General features: G+C 44.2%; 1 protein-coding gene across 2 annotated transcripts in view; it reads right to left on the bottom strand.

Moving 5' to 3' along the window:
• Positions 1–21,682, bottom strand: part of C5H5orf22 (chromosome 5 C5orf22 homolog) — a 108,221-nt gene that overhangs the window by 32,127 nt on the left and 54,412 nt on the right. For both annotated transcript variants that reach the window (XM_040353577.1, XM_040353576.1), the window contains exon 5: positions 21,057–21,119. In XM_040353577.1, coding sequence (XP_040209511.1) covers positions 21,057–21,119 — 63 coding nt within the window. The remainder of the gene's footprint in view (positions 1–21,056; positions 21,120–21,682) is intronic.

Raw genomic sequence — 21,682 nt, 5'->3', positions numbered from 1 at the left:
TCTAAAGGGAGAGAAAATACCTGTTTTTCTGGCCTGTTTCAGGATTTTGTTGGAAAAACACATGGGTAGCTGGGCACTGAACTGAAGAAGATGTACCAATGGAAAGCTAACAAAAAAAATTCTCTCAGCAGAGAGCAGTTTTTTTTCACGTGTCACAAATGGCAACATTAAAAATACACACATTTAAATAACATGCCTTGGAGGTGTATTAAATTACTGGGAGGCAGGATAGAGGGTGATCTTACTCACCCCAGGAAAGGAGGCACATGCTGTCTGCTTCTCTCACTTCTCCCCCAGTGGGTGGGCGTGGCAGACACAGAAGCAGAGGGGCGGGAGGAGGAGGAGCAGGCCATCTGAGTGGAGACTGGAGAGCAGAGAACGGAACTGTTCCTGTCGGCTCTCTGAGGCTGATCTGTGTGTGAGAGAGACACACAGCTCAGCCCATTCGCCGGAGAAGATACAGGCATCGCCGCCGCACAGCAGGAGGTGAGCGGCGGCCGCAGGCCTCTGTTAGCCCTGTCCAGGCCGCGGTCGCCGCTTACCTCCTGCTGTGCGGCATGGACATCAACAAGCCACAGAGCGGGAGGCCCCGGCCCAAGCCATAGCAGCCCACCGGGCATATGCCCGGTCTGCCCTATGGCCAGTCCGGGCCTGCCACCCCATACAATCAGTAAGAATCCAACTACTAACATGGCCAAGACCAAAGAGCTGTCCAAAGACACTAGAGACAAAATTGTACACCTCCACAAGGCTGGAAAGGGCTACGGGGAAATTGCCAAGCAGCTTGGTGAAAAAAGGTCCACTGTTGGAGCAATCATTAGAAAATGGAAGAAGCTAAACATGACTGTCAATCTCCCTCAGACTGGGGCTCCATGCAAAATCTCACCTCGTGGGGTCTCAATGATCCTAAGAAAGGTGAGAAATCAGCCCAGGACTACACGGGAGGAGCTGGTCAATGACCTGAAAAGAGCTGGGACCACCGTTTCCAAGGTTACTGTTGGCAATACACTAAGACGTCATGGTTTGAAATCATGCATGGCACGGAAGGTTCCCCTGCTTAAACCAGCACATGTCAAGGCCCGTCTTAAGTTTGCCAATGACCATTTGGATGATCCAGAGGAGTCATGGGAGAAAGTCATGTGGTCAGATGAGACCAAAATATAACTTTTTGGTCATAATTCCACTAACCGTGTTTGGAGGAAGAAGAATGATGAGTACCATCCCAAGAACACCATCCCTACTGTGAAGCATGGGGGTGGTAGCATCATGCTTTGGGGGTGTTTTTCTGCACATGGGACAGGGCGACTGCACTGTATTAAGGAGAGGATGACCGGGGCCATGTATTGCGAGATTTTGGGCAACAACCTCCTTCCCTCAGTTAGACCTTTGAAGATGGGTCGAGGCTGGGTCTTCCAACATGACAATGACCCGAAGCACACAGCCAGGATAACCAAGGAGTGGCTCTGTAAGAAGCATATCAAGGTTCTGGCGTGGCCTAGCCAGTCTCCAGACCTAAACCCAATAGAGAATCTTTGGAGGGAGCTCAAACTCCGTGTTTCTCAGCGACAGCCCAGAAACCTGACTGATCTAGAGAAGATCTGTGTGGAGGAGTGGGCCAAAATCCCTCCTCCAGTGTGTGCAAACCTGGTGAAAAACTACAAGAAACGTTTGACCTCTGTAATTGCAAACAAAGGCTACTGTACCAAATATTAACATTGATTTTCTCAGGTGTTCAAATACTTATTTGCAGCTGTATCATACAAATAAATAGTTAAAAAAAATCATACATTGTGATTTCTGGATTTTTTTTTTTGATTATGTCTCTCACAGTGGACATGCACCTACGATAACAATTTCAGACCCCTCCATGATTTCCAAGTGGGAGGACTTGCAAAATAGCAGGGTGTTCAAATACTTATTTTCCTCACTGTATATATATATATATATATATATATATATATATATATATATATATATATATATATATATATATATATATATATCCTCCTCCCTTGTCGGCTGATTTTATTATGATATTGTCAGCATGGATGAATTGGTCTAGAGCTTTTATTTCAGACGGAGATAGGTTGTTGGTTTTGGACATGGACGTGGAGTTACACATTTTGACAAAGTCTGCGTAGACCACTCTATAGAAGCTCTCTATGTGAGGGCCTTTAGAGTGTGTGGGAAAAAAGATGGATTTGGATTTGGGTCTGAGTGAGGAGTGCGTAATGGGCGGAGATGTGGCAAAATGCTGTGTGTATAGTCTCAGAGGGTCATCGGGGTCCGTGTTTTCTTCAGTTAAATCAATAGATGATTCTGATGGATCCTGGGTAGACGGGGTAGTGATAGAAATGACATGGTTGTCATCTTTTTGTTTAGTATGAAAGTATCTTTTTAAGGTCAGATTGCGAATGTATTGATTTAGATCTTTGAAAAGCATAAAGGTGTTGGGTTTGTTGATGGGTGCAAAATTAAGGCCACGACTTAGGAGAGAGGTGTCGGCTGCGGAGAGGTTGTGGGAGATTAAAGATTTTGACAGTTTTTGGTGGTTTGCATAATTGTTTTCTTCGTCCTCCTCTGCAGCCTCGTCTGTGAGTTTTCTTTTTCTTGATGTTGTAGTCAGAGGAGGACTCGGTACTAAAAAAGAAGAAGTAGGTGCAGGGGAATGAGTGGGGGAGGTGATGACATTGGTGGAAGCAGGGTTGCTAGTATCGTGATTGGTTATTTCCATCGAAGCGGATGGTTTCTGGTCATCACTGATTGGTGTAGGATGATTGTTGATGGGATGGGCATGGTCCAAGGTGGAAATTGATCCATTGTTATGGACATTGTCTTTCGGGAGACTGGAGACGGTGTGGGCTTGACCTGGATGGATTTGTCTGTTGTAGAACTGACTGAGGGATAGAATAAGTCCATTTTCTCTCTCTCTGTTTTTGTCGGGGTATGTAGTCTTGCGTTGGTTGGGTCTGTATTTGAGGGTGTGTGACTTATTCCACAGAGGTGGCGAGATTCTCTGGTGGTTGGAAATTTCATTGGGATATTGGTTGGGGGCAGAATAATTCTGCAGTTGTAAACTCATGAGAGGTGGAGGGGGCTGATGGTTAAGGGGGCTGCCAGCATTCAGAAACGCGTCGCTTTCCTGGTGACGTCATCCCTGTTCGTCCATCGGCATACACGGCTTGCAGCGCCTGCACAGGATACCCCTGCCCATCGCCGAAAATAAAGACACCACCTGCGGCAGAAGGACAGATCCCCTGCATCCCACAGCGCTGTACCAGGGACAAGGGAAAAGACTCCACCAGATGACACCTACCTATTCCTCCGAAAAACTGCTTCCACACGCTTCTGATTGACCACCAAAATGTGAGTGGTTTTTTAAACTTGTGGCTTTTTAAAAATGAAAACTGTCTTAAGTATTGCACCCAGAGGCGCCTCTCTCCTTGTTTGTCTCCTAGATTGGAACATGGTCTCTGTTCCTTATTGACGGCAGCCCTGAGTACATACTCCCATTCAAGCATACCCGCACATCCCCCATCACCACCCCAAACAGCTGGAACTCTTACTGATTTCAGCTTTCTATACTGACTATGCTGCCTTCAATAATAATGCTCTGATAAACTCATTGTGCATAATTTACTCGCTATCCTATATTAGAGTGACTGCTCTCTGAACAGAAGAGCAAAAGAGACACCTTTGGGCAGCAGCATTGTTAGTACTAGCAGCTTTAAATACACTAACAAATTAAAGCCAAACTCCAGCAAACATTTTTGAGCAACTACAGCAACAGTTTTTTTCCTTTTGAAGTTAATGTTTTACGTAAATAAAAGCTGATCATTGTAGTGCAAGTTCCCCTGTTAATGTTAAAGTGATTGCAAAGTATTTTTTTTAAATAACAAACATGTTATACTTACCTGCTTTGTGCAATAGTTTTGCACATAGCATCCATTATTCGTCCTCTTCTGGGAGCCCTGGTGGCGCTCCTGGCTCCTCCCACCTTCCAAGTGCCCCCAAAGCAAGCCGCATGCTATGGGGGCACTCATGTGGGCTCGATCCCAAGCTGGGCTGTACGTGTCCATTGACACACACAGCGTGGCTCGATACCACCCTCTCCTCACAGGCTGTGATTGACAGCAGCAGGAGCCAATGGCTTTGCTGCTGCCTCCATGTCCAGTGAGGAGAGAGAGAGAGAGAGAGAGAGAGAGGGGGGGGGGGAGTGAGTGGAGAGCCACTGCTCTTGGGCACAGCGCTGAATTGAGATCAGGCTCAGGTAAGGTATAAGGGGGGGCTGTGTTAAACGCAGAATAGTTTTACCTTATTGCATAGAATGCATTAAGATAAAAAGAAAAAACCTTCTGTCTTTAGAATCACTTTAAAACCACTTCCGGTCTGGCTCACAACAATATACGTTGCTACTTTGAAGAGGAATGTCGTTCTTATGGCAGCAGCTATCTGCCATAACCCCGGTATTCTCTTCTTTAGTGAGCGGTCCGGTTTCAGATAAAAGTGGTCTCTGTGGTGGATTTGTCACAAGATTACTTTTAATCGGGTGTGGGAGAGGGCCCGCCGCCGCGTTCCGGTAGTCTCCGCCACTTACAAGAGCCGTCGGTAGTGGCAGAGATGATCGAGTCCTCTTCCATGCTTGACTGGCTGCCGACGTCAAACGTCACTTCCGCCCTTAGCTCTTAAAGGAGAATATTTTAGTTTTATTTTTTAAATTACATTTTTTTTTCTTTATTGCATTTTAGTGTAAATATGAGATCTGAGGTCTTTTTGACCCCAGATCTCCTATTTTACAGGTCCTGTCATGCTTTTTCTATTAGAAGGGATGTTTACATTCCTTGTAATAGGAATAAAAGTGACCTAAATTATATTTTTTTTAGGGTGTTAGAAAAAAAAACAATATATAATGTTTGGGGGTTCTAAGTAATTTTCTAGCAAACAAAAAAGATTTTAACTTGTAAAACAACAAGAAAGAGGCTTGGTCCTTATCCACTTCACGTCCGCCGTATGCAAAATTACAGCCAGGAAGTGGTTCTGTTATCCTGACTGGGTGTCATATGACGTCCAGCAGGATGATACGCCACATCTCCGATCGTCATAAGGAGCCTCTGTCAGAGGCTTCTTACCACGTGACCAGCTGTGACCAATCACAGCTGATCATTGCGTGAACCAGGAAGTGCCGGTAAACCTCATTCCTCGGTTCCGCTGACAGGGAGAGCCAATCGCCGGCTCTCCCTGTCAGAGGGGGGAGGTCTGTGCTGATAATCAGCACATTGAATATCAGCACAGCCCCCTCAATTGTGCCAATCACCTGCCAATCAGTGCCCAGCAGTGTCCGCATAATAAAAGACTGCCAGCGCCCACCACAGTGCCCTGCAGTAACACACCAGTGACACCTGTCAGTGCCAATCAGTACCACCCATCAGTGCCGCTTGTCAGTGCCCCTCAATTCTACATATCAGTGTCTCCTCATCAGTGCCGCCTCATCAGTGCCCATTGGTGAAGGGGAAAACAAAATTTTATGACAGAAATTGAGGAAAACTTTTTTTTTTTCTTCAAAGATTTGGGTCTTTTTAGTTTGTTTAGCAAAAAATAAAAACCCCAGGAGGTGATCAAACACCACCAAAAGAAAGCTCTATTTGTGGGAAAAAATTATAAAAATTTAGTTTGAGTACAGTGTTGCATGACCGAGCAATTGTCATTCAAAATGCGAAAGCGCTGAAATCTGAAAATGGTCCCGGGCAGGGAGGGGCGAAAGTGCATGGTATTGAGTAGGGTGTTAAAGTAGGGTTCCACCCAGCATTTTTTATTATTTTTTATGTAATCATTTCTTTTACACTACTGTTTATTTTTGCTCTGCAGAACGCTTCCATCTCTACTGTGGGCACATGTGAAGCCCACTAGCAGTCTCTTCAAGGATATGGTGATGCTGTATGCCCAGCATGCACCTCTTGATCCCTTAATGCTTCGACCCGGTGTCCTGCCAGAAAGCCACCACCCATTAGACTATGCAACCGAAGTGACATTTTGGTACACCCGCACGTGTCCGCAGTAAGCCTAGAGTTAGAAGTCGGGGGGGGCGTGGTCTGCCAGCGCCAGAGATGGCTGCCTAGACAGACAAAGAGCTTGTCAGCTCGAGGGGGTAAAAGAAGCGCCATAGGCCCTGAATTCAGCGCGATCGACCGCCATCCATCACCCTCGCAGCCCAGACATCCTGGAGAGCCATGTCCCGGAAAAGGATGATGGACCTGCAGCCGCAAAAGCTGACAGCCTTCTTCTCTAAGCCGCAGCACAAGGTTGGTCTGTCCCAAAATAGCGGCAGCTCCAGAGGCATACACGGATCTTCCTGACGAGAATCCGGATGACACCGCAGCACAAAGCCCTCCTTTACCCCCCTCAGCCAGACCGGGAGGCAATCCCATCACAGGCAGCCCGGCTAAAGCCTGCATGCGGCTTGACCCTCTGCAGGTGCCTCCGACGCTAATCGAGCCCCAGGCCTTCAGTCCCCTGAAATCTAACCAGGCCCTGCAGTCCTCTATGGCGTCTTTCCCTACTACAGGCTTTCCAGTCCTAGACACGACCTTAAAAAACATGCTGCTGTCACTGCAGGGATCTCTGATGACTGACCTGTCCTCTCTGTTCACCAAAATGACTGCAGATATGAGAGTTATTGATAACAGAGTGTCTCATCTGGAAGACAGTATGGAGGAATGCACCTCCACGGTGAACGATCTTATTGACTCACTGCATGAGGTAAAAGATGAACAATCCTGGGTGAGATCCAAGTTAGCAGATTTGGAGGATAGACCCAGGACAAATAACGTGAAATTGAGAGGAATTCCTGAATCTATCCTGCCACTTGATCTTCCCAGATATGCCAAGGAGCTAATGCATACAATTCTCCCTGACGCGTCACCCAGGGACTTAATTGTGGATCGCATCCACAGAATCACAAAACCCTCACACCTTGCAGCATCAGTCCCCAGGGACGTCTTAATGAGAGTCCACTTTTTTTAATGTCAAGGAAAGACTCCTTATGACTGTCAGGAATAACCCAGCACTCCCTGGGCCCTATGAGGGAGTCTCTCTCTACGGTGATCTGTCTAAATACACTGTGCAATTAAGGAGGCAATTAAACCAGGTCACCAAAGGGTTGCATAACCATAAGATCCAATTCAAATGGCGTTACCCGGCATCCATACTCGTCACCAGAAATGGATCGTCACACGCGATACATACGCTGGATAAAGGGCTTCAACTCCTACACTCCTGGGGGATCATCCCGGACCCGCCACAACCTCCAGAAGCCCCTTTGGCTCAAAGGGGACCCCGCCAGCCACGGCATAATCAAGCAAGGAAGTCCACCTGAAACCCTGCTCAGCTTCATCATTTCATGGGCCTTCACATCTACGAAGAAGTTCTCCCCCTCGGCTATTAGCCGTCTTCTCACTGTTATATTTGGTTCTGTTTTGTTTCCATTACCATTGTTTTGAGCCAACGTGACTTTTCACCCCTACAGTGGCTTAGTTGGGTCTTGTTCACCCTCTATCCCACCGGTTGTTCTTATTGGTGGATGTCCCACCTGGTCTATCTAACTTGCATTTTATGACCTGTTCTCAGCTCAATATATTTCTTCAACCTGACCTTGCCTATTGCAGATACACCCTCGCAAGTCTCCTTTACCTACAGACCTCTTCGGCTTCACCGCGATCCATCACCGGCTAAGACCTGCGCCACAAGCCTCCTGAACCCTTTTCAAACCGTAAGTGACTAGCCCCCCGTGGGCACACTACACAAACAATGCCACTCAACATACTATCCATCAATGCGAATGGGCTTAACCATCCTGCAAAGAGACACTCGCTATGGAAAACAGCCATGGACTTAAAGTGTGACATCCTGTGTGTCCAGGAAACTCACTTTATTTCTACTGCGGCTCCTGTGTGCAGACACAGGCACTTCACTCAGGTCTTCTCTGCACCTTTCACCTCAAAACAAAGAGGGGTTCTGATTGCTATCAAGGACTCCACCTCGTTTCAGCTGAAACAGTCCATCATAGACCCGGAAGGGCGGTATATTATTCTTATTTGTACTAATAACAATGTTGTATTTACTCTGATCAACGTGTACGCTCCGAATGTGCATCAGATGAGATTTTTCTGTAAACTGATGGCAACTGTGCATTCCTTGAGGCAAGGGCGTCTGCTTATCTGTGGCGACTTCAATCTTGTTCCGGAGGTCCATTTGGACTCCACCTCAGCAACTAAATGCAGGGAATCCCCTCTGAAGACATTCATGAGCAGGCACGATTTATTTGATGCATGGCGATGCTTACATGGATCGGAGAGGGATTACTCTTATTTTTCTCCTTTCCATGGAACATACTCGCGTATTGACTTATTTTTGACAGACAAGTGGCTACTCCAAGACATATGCGCGGCGGACATTCACACCAACTCCTGGTCAGACCATGCCCCTGTTTCGATATTTCTGGAAGATCTCCCCAAACCAAAACAGTCCCACTTATGGAGGGCAAACAATTTCATCCTGCAACATCCTTCCTACACCCCAGAAATCAATGACCGATTGACGGAATATTTTGATAACAATGTAGGCTCAGTGTCTGACCAGGGCGTGCTGTGGAATGCACACAAAGCGTGTATTAGGGGGACCTTAATAAAACTCAGCTCCCAACACAAAAAGAAAATGCTACTGCGGATTGACACACTTACCTCACGAATAGACGAATTAGAAACACATAACAAAAAGCACATGTTTCCGACGCGCTCGGCGCAAATTTTATCCCTAAGACAAGAATTGAGATTACTCCTCTTGCACTCCTTTGAACACATACAGAGAAAGCTGAAAGCTGTATCTTACTGTACCTCAAACAAAGCGGGCAAGGCTCTTGCCCAGCGCATCAAATGTCGTAGAACAAAAAATAAAATAGATCACCTATATCACCCACACACGAATACAGACCTTAGAGATCCTCAAAAAATGGCAGACGCCTTCAGCGTCTATTACAGTGACCTTTATAACTTACAAAGAGACCCTGCCACCCATCAACCCACCCCTGACGAGATTGATAAGATTCATAACCATGTAGCATTACCGACACTAACGTCTGAACAACTGTCCCGTCTGAATGACCCCTTCACAGTGACAGAAATATTGGCAACGATAGCCTCACTCCCTATGGGTAAATCACCCTGGCCCTGACGGTCTCACCGGGGAATATAATAAACAGTATGGTCACCTGCTAGCCCCTCACCTGACTTCCTTTTATAACGACATTGCTTCCTCCTCCACAATCCCAAGCGAAACCCTACAAGCAGAAATTATTACACTTCCTAAGCCAGGGAAAGACCCAGTATATCCTCAGAACTTTCGTCCCATCTCGCTTTTAAACCTGGATTTAAAAATATATGCTAAAACACTTGCCACGCGATTACTTGATACCATGCCCACTTTGATAAACAGTGACCAATCCGGATTCACATCGGGTAGACAAACCTCAGACGCCACTAGGAGGCTAACTGACATCATTCACCATGCTGAATCGACAGGAACGCCTTCTCTGCTCCTGTCATTGGATGCAGAGAAAGCGTTCGATAGAATTCATTGGGGATACCTTAGACAGGTACTTGGGAAATTCGGATTCGAAGGTCAGATCTTAAATGCTATCCTAGCTCTATATTCCATACCCTCAGCCAGAGTGTTTTCAGCAGACATGCTTTCCCGCCCGTTTAATATAACCAACGGTACGAGACAGGGATGCCCACTTTCCCCCTTGAACCCCTGGCAGAACACATTCAGCAGAATCCAAAAATAACTGGCTTTAAAATTGGTTCCCAAACTCACAAAATTAGTTTATTTGCGGAGGATGTCATCCTCATGCTAACCAACCCCACGTCCTCTCTGGTAGAAGCTCACAATACTCTCCAATGGTTTAGCGAAGTCTCTTACTATAAAGTAAACGCCAGTAAATCTTATATTTTAGACTTAGGACTAGATGCTACCTCCAAACATCTTTTACAAAACCAATGCCCCTTCACGTGGGCGGACAGCGACATATCATACTTAGGAATCAAACTAACAAGATCGATAAAAACTCTATATGCATGCAACTTTAAACCCTTCCTTGCTAAGCTCCAAATTGACACGCAAAATCTAGCTAAACACAAATTATCCTGGTCAGGAAGGTTGGCAGCTTTTAAAATGTTATACTTGCCCCAAGTATTACATCTCTTTCGCACTATCCCTATACCCATACCAAAATCCTACTTTAGATCCCTCCAAACGCTACTTAACAGACTCCTATGGCAAGGGAAAAAACCTTGATGTGCCAAACCCATGCTCACCAAACACAAGTTGGCAGGTGGGACAGGATCTATAGATTTTGAGGACCATCACTGGGCATCGGTGTTGACCCAGCTTCGAGACTGGTTCCGAGTGTCCCCCACCACCCTTTGGGGTCATTTGGAAACAGTCATACTTCAACATCATAACCTAAAGAGCTGGCTGCTGGGGATTTCACTAGGAATTCTGGCTCCAAAACACTCTCCCCTATGATGGAGGCCGCCACCGCTTGGCAAAAAATGGCGAATCTAGGCAGGGCACACGACTTCACATTTTCCCCACCTCTCCCGAAAGATTGTAACGCCACACTAATAACTTTGCACTAAGTACAACCACAGCAGGTTCTTTCCCTCACAGCTGCCATCCGTCTCTCTGAATATCCTCTCACTTCCTCTGCAGCCGTGCGCTCCACGCTGGTTGCGGAAGTGTGCCACCTAGCTGTACTTCCTGATGCGCTCCTGCGCGGCCTATTTAAACCCCCAGCACTGACAGTATGGCGTTCCTCTATTCTGTCAGGACGCCACTGTCAGCTGGGGTCCCACATCCACCTGTTCTGAACAAACATCTCCCTGTACTGGACCTGCAGGACATCCATCCGTTTCCAGCAACATATAACCGCAAGTACTCTGCTAATGAGATCAAGTATCATGCAGCGCTCTCCAAGTCTGATTCTTTGCTCTCATGCCTGCGTTCACTACTAATGTTACCAAGTATTATGGAGCTCACCCTAAGGATGATCTACAGCTCTCATGTCTGTCTTCCCTGCTAATGATACCAAATGTTATGCACCGCTCCTCATGCCTGCTCGTTTGCTCTCATGCCTTTGTTCACTACTAATCATACTAAGTATTATGGAGCCTTCCTCAATCCTGATCTTTAACTCTTATGTCTGTCTATACTGCTAATGATACCAAGTATTAAGCAGCGCTCTCCATGCCTGATCCTTTGCTCTCATGCCTGTGTTCACTGCTAATGTTACCAAGTATTATGGAGCTCACCCCAAGGATGATCTAGAGCTCTCATGTCTGTCTTCACTGCTAATGATACCAATTATTATGCACCGCTCCCCAAGCTTGATGCTTTGCTCTCATGCCTATGTTCACTGCTGATGTTACCAAGTATTATGGAGCTCTCCTTATGCCTGATTGTTTCCTCTCATGTCACTGCGCACTGCTAGTATAACTAAATAAGGTGGATTGCATCTCATGCCTACTCAGTACCTTACATGCTACTAATCTCTACTAAAGTATCTAACTATTGTGGACTGCATCTCATGCCTACTCCGTACCTTACATGCTATTAATCTCTACTACAGTAACTATTGAGGATTGCATCTCATGCGTATTCACTGCCTTACATGCTATTTATACTAAGATACACCTAACCCCTCTTCAGTAATTCAGATCACATTGAGCTCTGCTAATGCTGTCAGTTATTACTTGAATTCATTCATGTCAGCCAAGTACTGTCTACCAACCAATGAACTATGATGCTCAGACTAATCAGTCCATAAGGACCCCATATCAGTCTAACCTATACAAATACCACTGAACTCACTCACCCTGGTCAGAGAGACCCCTAGTGTGCAGTCCTGGTACTGCGACTACTCAAACCCCCATTACCTCATTCATGTCTTTATTACCAAGATTTACTTTAACCACTAGCCGACCGCGCACCGTCATTATACGGCGGCAGGTCGGCTCTCCTGGGCGAGAGCCCGTAGCTATACGGCGGCTCTTTGAGCCACCACTAGGGGGCGCGTGCGCGCCGCCGGAGGCGCGCGCGCGCGCCCCCGACTCCCGTGCGTGTGCCCGGCGGGCGCGATCGCCGCCGGGCACACGCGATCGCTCGTTACAGAGCGGGGAACGGGAGCTGTGTGTGTAAACACACAGCTCTCGTTCCTGTCAGCAGGGGAAATGCTGATGCTCTGTTCATACAATGTATGAACAGAGGATCAGTGTTTCCCCTAGTGAGGCCACCCCCCCCCCCCCACAGTAAGAACACACCCAGGCATACTTAACCCCTTCCCCCGCCCCCTAGTGTTAACCCCTTCACTGCCAGTGGCATTTTTATAGTAATCCAATGCATTTTTATAGCACGGATCGCTATAAAAATGCCAATGGTCCCAAAAATGTGTCAAAAGTGTCTGAAGTGTCCGCCATAATGTCACAGTACCGAAAAAAAATCGCTGATCGCCGCCATTACTAGTAAAAAAAATATATTAATTAAAATATCATAAAAATACCCCCTATTTTGTAAACGCTATAACTTTTGCGCAAACCAATCAATAAACGCTTATTGCGATTTTTTTACGAAAAATATGTAGACGAATACGTATCGGCCTAAACTGAGGAAAAAAATTTTTTTTTATATATTTTTGGGGGATATTTATTACAGCAAAAAGTAAAAAATATTAATTTTTTTTTAAATTGTCGCTCTATTTTTGTTTATAGCGCAAAAAATAAAAACCGCAGAGGTGATCAAATACCACCAAAAGAAAGCTCTATTTGTGGGAAAAAAAGGACGCCAATTTTGTTTGGGAGCCACAGTTAAAGCGGCGCAGTCCCGAATCGCAAAAAGTCCTCTGGTCTTTGGGCAGCAATATGGTCCGGGGGTTAAGTAGTTAATGTCGCCTATGCCGGAATAAGTGCCATAAACCTTTATGAGGATGTGATGATAGAACCCTAACGCTCAACATAGTAAAGAGTGAAACCTGGGTTCGAACCTGAGAAGTCTCCGCAGTTGCCATCCATAGATCTAAACCCAATTTGGCGTATCGTTACATAGATATGCTACAACATTTTACGTCGGACCTTTCCCTCACTAATTGGAAATCTCAGGGCATAGAATGCATTGGCGACATTCTCCAAGATGGGTCTCACTCTCTACTGTCCTTTCCACAATTGCAGGAGAAGTTTAACCTCAAATGTACAGAACTCTTCAACTATCTTAGGGTAAAACACAGTTTTGCTCAGATGTCGAATCCGTCTTACACTATCCCGCCTGAAGTGTGGTTGTTTCTGACCACCGCTAGGCCACAAAAGCGGGGGGATCTCCCTCTTTTACGACATGTTTTAACAAAAACGAAATTTCGCCAAGTCAAGACCACACTTCCACTGGGACACGGATCTGGGACATAACTTTTCCGAGTCACAGTGGCAAACAGCTCAATATACAAGTCCACTAAAAACTTTGCCTTTTGGGAATTAGCGCAAAAAATATCGCTCAGGTGGTATCTAACCCCTGCGAGAATTGCGAAGTTCAGCCCCTCTACGCCAGACACTTGCTGGAGATGCAATAAGCATAGAGGTGACCTTTTACATATTCTCTGGACGTGCCCACTCATCCAACCTTACTGGGCGACGATATTCCGTATCATAACGGATATCTCTCGAAAATTGATATCCCCAACACCTGCCTTGGCATTGTTAAACTTGACGATAGAGGATGTCCATGTTCCTTACAGAGTGGCAGTGATTAATATTCTCCTGGCAGCTAGGCTATCCATTATGAGACTATGGAAAACCCCACAAGTCCCGTCCATTGAACACACCCTAGATCAGGTGAACATACACCAAAACTATGAATTAATGTTGGCATCTAGCGAGGGTAAATACCAACAGAAGCTAGATACTTGGAAACCTTGGTCTCAATGGTCCAAAGCAGAGGTGTATCTGTGAATAGGTCATGATAATCAGTACGTCATGTGGACTTACCATTGAACTTAAACACATCCTGTTCATGCCACATATACTCTAGACCAGAGGTGGGCAAACTACGGCCCGCGGGCCGTATACGGCCTGGCGGACCTTTTAATCCGGCCCCCGGGCGGATCGCTAGGATTCTGAATTTGAAGTCTGAATTTGCAGCCGAAAGAATTGCGGGTGTTAGCCGCACCTCTTTCCCGCCCCCCCGCTGGTGCAGCCGAAGAAACCTGTGGGTGTTAGCCGCGCCTCCTTTCCCGCCCCCCGCTGATTCAGCCGAAGAAGCCATTGGAGCTGGCCACGCTTCCTTTCCCGCCCCCCGCTGACGGCATTCCCAGCCGCCCGTCACCACGTGGAGTGTGTGTCCCCGAATTCAAAAAAGTCCCCCAATTCCCGCCAAGTAATGACCCGGTCCCGACTCCTCACCTCACACTGTGCACACTGCACAGGCTGCTGTAGGAGACCCGAGACGGCCGAGGACTGCAGGCAGCAAAACACTGACAGGACAGAGATTTCATCATCATCATCATCAGGTACTTGCTTGTGGGGATGCTGGCAGCAATTGATGACACACTGGCAGCAATTGATGGCACACTGGTGGCACACTGACAGCAATTGATGGCACACTGGTGGCACACTGGCAGCAATTGATGGCACACTGGCACCAATTGATGGCACACTGGCAGCAATTGATGGCACACTGGCAGCAATTGATGGCACACTGGTGGCACACTGGCAGCAATTGATGGCACACTGGCAGCAATTGATGGCACACTGGCAGCAATTGATGGCACACTGGCAGCAATTGATGGCACACTGGCAGCAATTGATGGCACACTGGTTTATGTATGTCTTAGTGATTGATTAACATCACAACTTCATTGATTTGAAATTGATACCCTTATTTTTTGTATGATTTTTGCTTTTGCTCATCACTGCCACACACATGCAGCCATGCATTGCACGTGTGTGGCAGTAATGAGCAAAACTAAAAATCATACAAAAAAAAAGCTATCAATGAAGTTGTGATGTGAATCAATCACTAAGACAATAAGACATAAACCATAATTTATGACACGGCATACATTGTCGTTTGGCAGGACTTTATGGGGACAATGTCTGCAGTCTCTGATCCTCTCTAGTATCATGTCTGCAGTCTCTGATATCATGTGCGCAGTCTCTGATCCTCTCTGGTATCATGTCCGCAGTCTCTGATCCTCTCTGGAAATTTTCACTAATATGAGTCACAAATAGTGAAAAATGTTCATTGTTTTGGGAAATTTTGTTTAATAAATTAAAAAAAAATTCTTGTAAGGCAACCTCACTTTTTCATTGTTTAACTATAACAAGTACTCGTACCAGTTGTCCAACAATGATATTTACTGCTTTTTATAAAGAAATACAATTGATTTTATGCAGTATTGAGTTTAGCCTTTTGGCCCGCCCCTCCAAAATATTTTTAGTTTCTCATGTGGCCCCAATCGAAAAAATAATTGCCCACCCCTGCTCTAGACGATGATAGAACCTTTTGTGAATTGTACCTACTCTTGAAAAATGTATCTGTCTTATTGAGCTATTTTAAGACTTTTCTCTGTATCAAACAACGGTCATAATGCAATTGCTAACTACTTATGTTCTTCTTTCTGTACTTAATGAAAATTTTTCAATAAAAACCATTGTTTAAAAAAAAAAAAAAAAAAAAGAAAAATTCGGCAAGCGCACATCTTTATACACCCACCAGAGTCTTGCTTTTCACAGTTATTTTTTTAACATTAAACTCAGCTTATATATACTTTATTTCACTATATAAGCTCGGTTTACTGTTAAAAAATAAAATAAAAAAAACTGTAAAAAGCAAGACTCCGGTGGGTGTATAAAGATGTCCGCTTGCCGACTTCTAACTCTAGGCTTACTCCAGTGCGGGTGGCCACGACGCAACGTCACTTTGGTTGCATATTCTGATAGGTAGCAGCTTAACACCGGCGAAGCCTGTTGTCTCCTGGGATTGATGCCACATATATCCCAGGAGACATTGCAAAGCCAGAAATGATGCGTGCAGCCGAGGAGGTGGAAGTAGGAATACTATGAAGAAATATAGCAGTAAGGCCCCTTTCACACTTGCGGACCGTATGTCTGCTTTTTCATCCATCCGTTTGCGGATGAAAAAGGGACATACATTGGTCCCTATGAGATCGCGGGTGTCAGCGGATGAACATCTGCTGACACCCGATCTCGCCCGCCTCCACAATCCTCCGATTCTGCAGATGGAGGAAAACCCTATTTTTCCTTCCGTCTGCGGATCGGATGAACACGGACAGACGGTCCGTGTTCATCCGATCCCCCCATAGGGGAGAGCGGAGAAAAGACAGGGCGGTCCCTGCACAGTGTGCGGGGACCGCCCTGTCATCCGACGGCTCAGCGGGGATCAACGGAGCGATCCCCGCTGAGCAAACGGAGGTGCACGGGGCCGATCATTACTGATCCGCCCCGTGTAAAAGGGGCCTAAGTGTTTTTTTTTTAAAATACATTTTTTTAAAAAAAAATATATATATATTTTTTTTAAATAATATGCCAAATTGCAATAAATGTGCGCTTTACTGCTGAATGGTGAAAAGTTAAAAATGTGGGTGGAACTCCGCTTTAAGTGGTTAAATGGTTTGTTTCAACCCCCTAACTGCTACATCGGCACAACAGCTTGTTCTGTTGAAAAATAACTCAATTACTGGCTAGATCCATGTTTTTCAACTCCAGTCTTCAAGTACCCAACAGGACATGTTTTCAGGATTTCCCTCAGGTGAAATGACTATAGTAATTACTAAGGCAGTTAAACAAATCAAATCACTTGTGCAAAATAATGGAGAGCCTGAAAACATGACCTGTTGAGGGTACTTTAACTGGAGTTGAGAAACATTGGGCTAGATCACCATATAAAAAAAAAAAAAAATTACACAGACCGCCTAAAAAAGAAAACTAATGCAGCCATCGTATCTAAGAAATGGAAACCTGCAATATAATAAATGTTTTGGGGTTCAATATTGCTTTAATAAGTAGAAATGGAAAACATCAAATCACTATTCTTTCCCTTTACATTTTACAGCAAAAGAATACAGAGCTACGTAGGTGAATGCGAGAACATAACAAATGTTTGTTTTGCTGAACTAGAGAGTTTTTTGGCATCCTACATGCTCCATTATTTACTAAAGATCAAATAAACGTAATGTACTTTACTATTCAAGGTAAAACAAAACAAAAAAAAAACAGACCCTATCTTCACAAAATGACAGGCAGATGCCAGTGAGAGAACAAATGAAAACAGGGAAGGACTTTAGCAATGATTTCATCCACATTCTCTACATTCACTAGCTGTAACATAAATAGGAAAGGTGAAGAGCACTTATCTCCGCCTAGTTTATATTGCAGATTTTTGTCTTTTACTTACCATTTCATTTAATGGGAACTCAAACCTAGGTTTCTCAATGCGCTCACTATTGAGCTTTGTAAAAGCTGAAGTAAATGGAAACCTCCCAACAGTCCTCTTTTTGGATCAGTCCCATTGTACCTTGTACAGGGTCTTTGTCTTGCAAAGGCTCTGCCTCTGTACACTGTGCCCATAGTATGCAAATCGACATACTGGTCATCATTTATTTGCATTTATATGATCAGATGGCAGGATTTGCATGTGAAAAAAGCTATAGTGGCTCTTTCATATGCAAATTTAGCCTCTGGCTCATTCATGTACCAGGGTTAGAGGAAGGCTATTCCCCTCCACTCATGTCATTTCCACAGCTGAGAGGAAGACACCTCTCTGTCACTGCATGTCAGTTCTCTAGCAACTGCTGAGTGAGTTTAGGGGGGGAAAGAAGTCTGTGCTGGAAGTAGAGGGTGTTCTGTATGGAAAGGGGGCTGGGAGGTTGGGGTGGGGCTGTAATAAAGAGGGTGGGATAGTGGGGAAATGTACTGAGGGGTTGGCTGGGAGAAGATTTAGGGCTGTTGGAGATCTGTACTGGATGGGGAACTGGGGATATTTGGGAGATCCATACTGAGGGGGATATGGGTTTACAGGGGGAGGGGGGTGAATCTGTACTAAGAGAAGGGGGTCATTTTTGGTTGTACCAGGCACACTAGCCTGTGCATTAAATACTTCTGACCTCTGCACTCTCTTGTGTTACATACTCCTGGCCCCTGGACTCTGTCACACATTTCTGATCCCTGCATTGTGTGCGTCATACATGTCTGACCCCTGCACTCTGTATTACATACCCCTGAGCCCTACACAGTGTGTGTTACGCTCTCCTGATCCCCGCATGATAACACCGAGTTGTATGAAATTGACAACTCCTAATCACTGCACTTTGTATGAAGGAAAAAAGTGGTGTCACAGGAACTAATCCGTAGACAAACAGCACTAGCAAAAAACGAATATTAATATACAGTGAGTACGTGCTGTCAGTGACCTTAATAAACAAATAAGTGCAAGTAAAGTCCAGTGATAATGAATTGGATGATCTCCTCATTCAGATATAAACGTGCTCTTTGTAGAAATGTCCTACAATTGTGAACAAATGTTGATAGTGCTCACAAACAATTCATAAAACCAAGTGAAAGATCCCTACTCACCGAATGGAGTTGATCCTCATTACCTTATGATAAAATAGGTCAAATACGCTGTGTGGTCTTAATGACGAGAAGTTGCAGGAAACTCTGGTCATTAAAGGGGTTGTAAAGGATTTTTTTTTTCTTCTAAATAGCTTCCTTTACCTTAGTGCAGTCCTCCTTAACTTACCTCGTCCTTCCATTTTGCTTTTAAATGTCTTTATTTCTTCTGAGAAATCCTCACTTCCTGTTCTTCTGTCTGTAACTCCACACAGTAATGTGAGGCTTTCTCCCTGGTGTGGAGTGTCGTGCTCGCCCCCTCCCTTGGACTACTGGAGAGTCAGGACGCTCTCTACGTTGCAGATAGACAAAGGAACTGTGTGTTAGTGGGCATCCTGACTCTCCTGTAGTCCAAGGGAGGGGGCGAGCACGACACTCCACACCAGGGAGAAAGCCTTGCATTACTGTGTGTAGTTACAGACAGAAGAACAGGAAGTGAGGATTTCTCAGAAGAAATAAGGACATTTAAAAGCAAAATAGAAGGATGAGGTAAGTGAAGGAGGACTGCACTAATGTAAAGGAAGCTATTTAGGGGGAAAAAAATCCTTTACAACCCCTTTAAGACCGCACAGCACATTTGACCCCTCTTATCATAAGGTAATGAGGATCAACTACATTCGGTGAGTAGGGATCTTTCACCTTTTCTATGAATTGTTTGTGAGCACTATCAACATTTGTTCACTATTGTAGGACATTTCTACAAAGAGCTTGTTTATATCTGAACGAGGAGATCATCCAATTCATTATCACTGGACTTTACTTGCACATATTTGTTTATTTATTAAGGTCCCTGACAGCATTTACTGTGTATTAATATTCGTTTTTTGGCTAGCGCTCTTTGTCTATGGATTTGACCTGTAAAACCAATTTTTTCCTTATTTTTTTCACTTTTAATATAACGCAATTTGTATGATCAGCTTTATATGACATAATCCTAATCACTGCACTTTGTAGGATAGGCTTTATATGACACATTCCTGATCACTGCACTTTGTAGGATAGGTTTTATATGACATACTCCAGGCCACTGCACTCTAAGAACAATATACACCCTTGAAGTTGTTCAAGGTACTGTAGGTTGTGGGCAGAAAAGCATATACAATGGAAGGATTTCATTTTTTGAAAACAAGTGTGCTGAGGTTTGTACGTGTCTGATAGACACAGCTCTTAACCCTCCTCTTATGTTAGCTTTCTGTTACTATCCATGATGTTAACGGGTCGGTTTTGACCCGTGTCTTAAATCAGCCATAAAATACCCTCTGAACAATTATTTATCATCCAATTTGTTTCTTACCTCTTGGTTACCTTGTTAGGCTTCTTTATCCTTGAAAAGATTGGTTTTAATATTTTTGGTGTGACCCCTTAGACCTTTTCTTTTGATAGCATACCTCTCATTTTCAAATTTAAAAAATGGTAAATGCAAGTCAGCAACTCTGAAATGTATTGGTCCTATGTTTCTTTACTTTATTTAGAGAAGCAGACAAGCAGGCAAAGAGATAGGCCCCTCCCTAACTACAGCTCACAGGGTTGAGAGGTGATTGGCTGTCAGTGTTACTAAGCAGAGAGAGTGTTTGTGATTTCAGTTTTGGCACTTGGTGTCCTACAATCCTATATTATAACTGGGTCAGAATTGACCCTAACACCATAAACGTCTTAATTTTCACCACAGTATTTTATAATTTAGTAAAAAGGATTCTTTTTCTATTACATTGTTTAAATAGAGGTTCCTGACAAAGTAAAAAAATCTTGATGCAATAAACAAATTTATGTGATACTTATAGACATTCAAAACCTGAAAACAGGTCAGTTCTGACCCTAACACAAGAGAAGGGTTAAGGCACTTTTTTTTTAGTAAAAAGACAGTGGCATATGTGTGCTGGATACGCAGTGAGTAAGCTCAATAGGTCTCACAGTACTCAGCAGAAAGGTCAATGTGAAATAATGTTTTCTAAATATTTTATGCTCAATTTGTTTGCAGTGTGTTTTTACTGTATTTTCTGTGAGAGCCTTTGGGAGTTTCAATGTATCGTTTAAACCACACCGGGGGGCCACGTCGACTTTCCACTGGCCACATGCATTTCACTACTTTCTAAATTGTTCCTTTTTGTCAAGTTCAAAAGTTGGGAGGTATGGTGGCTCTTTCATATGCAATATATATATATATATATATATATATATATATATATATATATATATATATATATATATATATATATATATATATATATATATATATATAAATAATTGAACACTTCTTTTGGTCCAAAGGAAAAGTTCTACAATCTGTTTTCCATGCAGCAAATATTGCTGACACACTAAGTGACGCTACATTACCTCTACTGAATCAGAACTTGGCTTTTTAAAGCTGTACAGTTCCTGCAAGATGTTGTACTCATCCTAGAAGTAGGAAACAGAAGAGGACCATGAGGCAAAACTATAGAACACAGATCACAAAAACAGATGATAATATGATATAATATAGTCCATTTGCTGAAGTGCCATAAATTGGAAGGTGAAAAACAATGCTTGCACATCTGCTTCTATCTCTTGTAAAGGGTGCCAGGACCTCTAAAATTAGGCAAATAGAAACCATTTTCCCATCTCAGACAACATGTTATTGGTTAACAATGCATCATAGTGATTGGCCAAAATTAAGATTACAAATGGCATATATTGAATATTGGAGGTACCTGTAATAGTGCCCATTCACAAAATGTAATGCTTGCACAAGGCCTTGAACTTGAGCAGGCTGGGATAGCTAAGGCTTTATCCTTGACTACAGGTAGCCAGATCTGCAACTGATTTTGCTGTTCATAACGATATACACATCTGCTAGATATGGGTAGTTGGCCATTGAACTTCAGCTAGCTTTACATGGAAACGTGTAGAGGGGAAAGCAAATGCATACTGGGGAGAAAGCTGTAGGAGGATCTAGGTTATTTTTTTTAAGTTGCACTTTT

Source organism: Rana temporaria, chromosome 5 (genome assembly GCF_905171775.1).
Source record: "Rana temporaria chromosome 5, aRanTem1.1, whole genome shotgun sequence".
NCBI lineage: Eukaryota > Metazoa > Chordata > Amphibia > Anura > Ranidae > Rana > Rana temporaria.
This window is presented reverse-complemented; position numbering and strand designations above follow the sequence as displayed.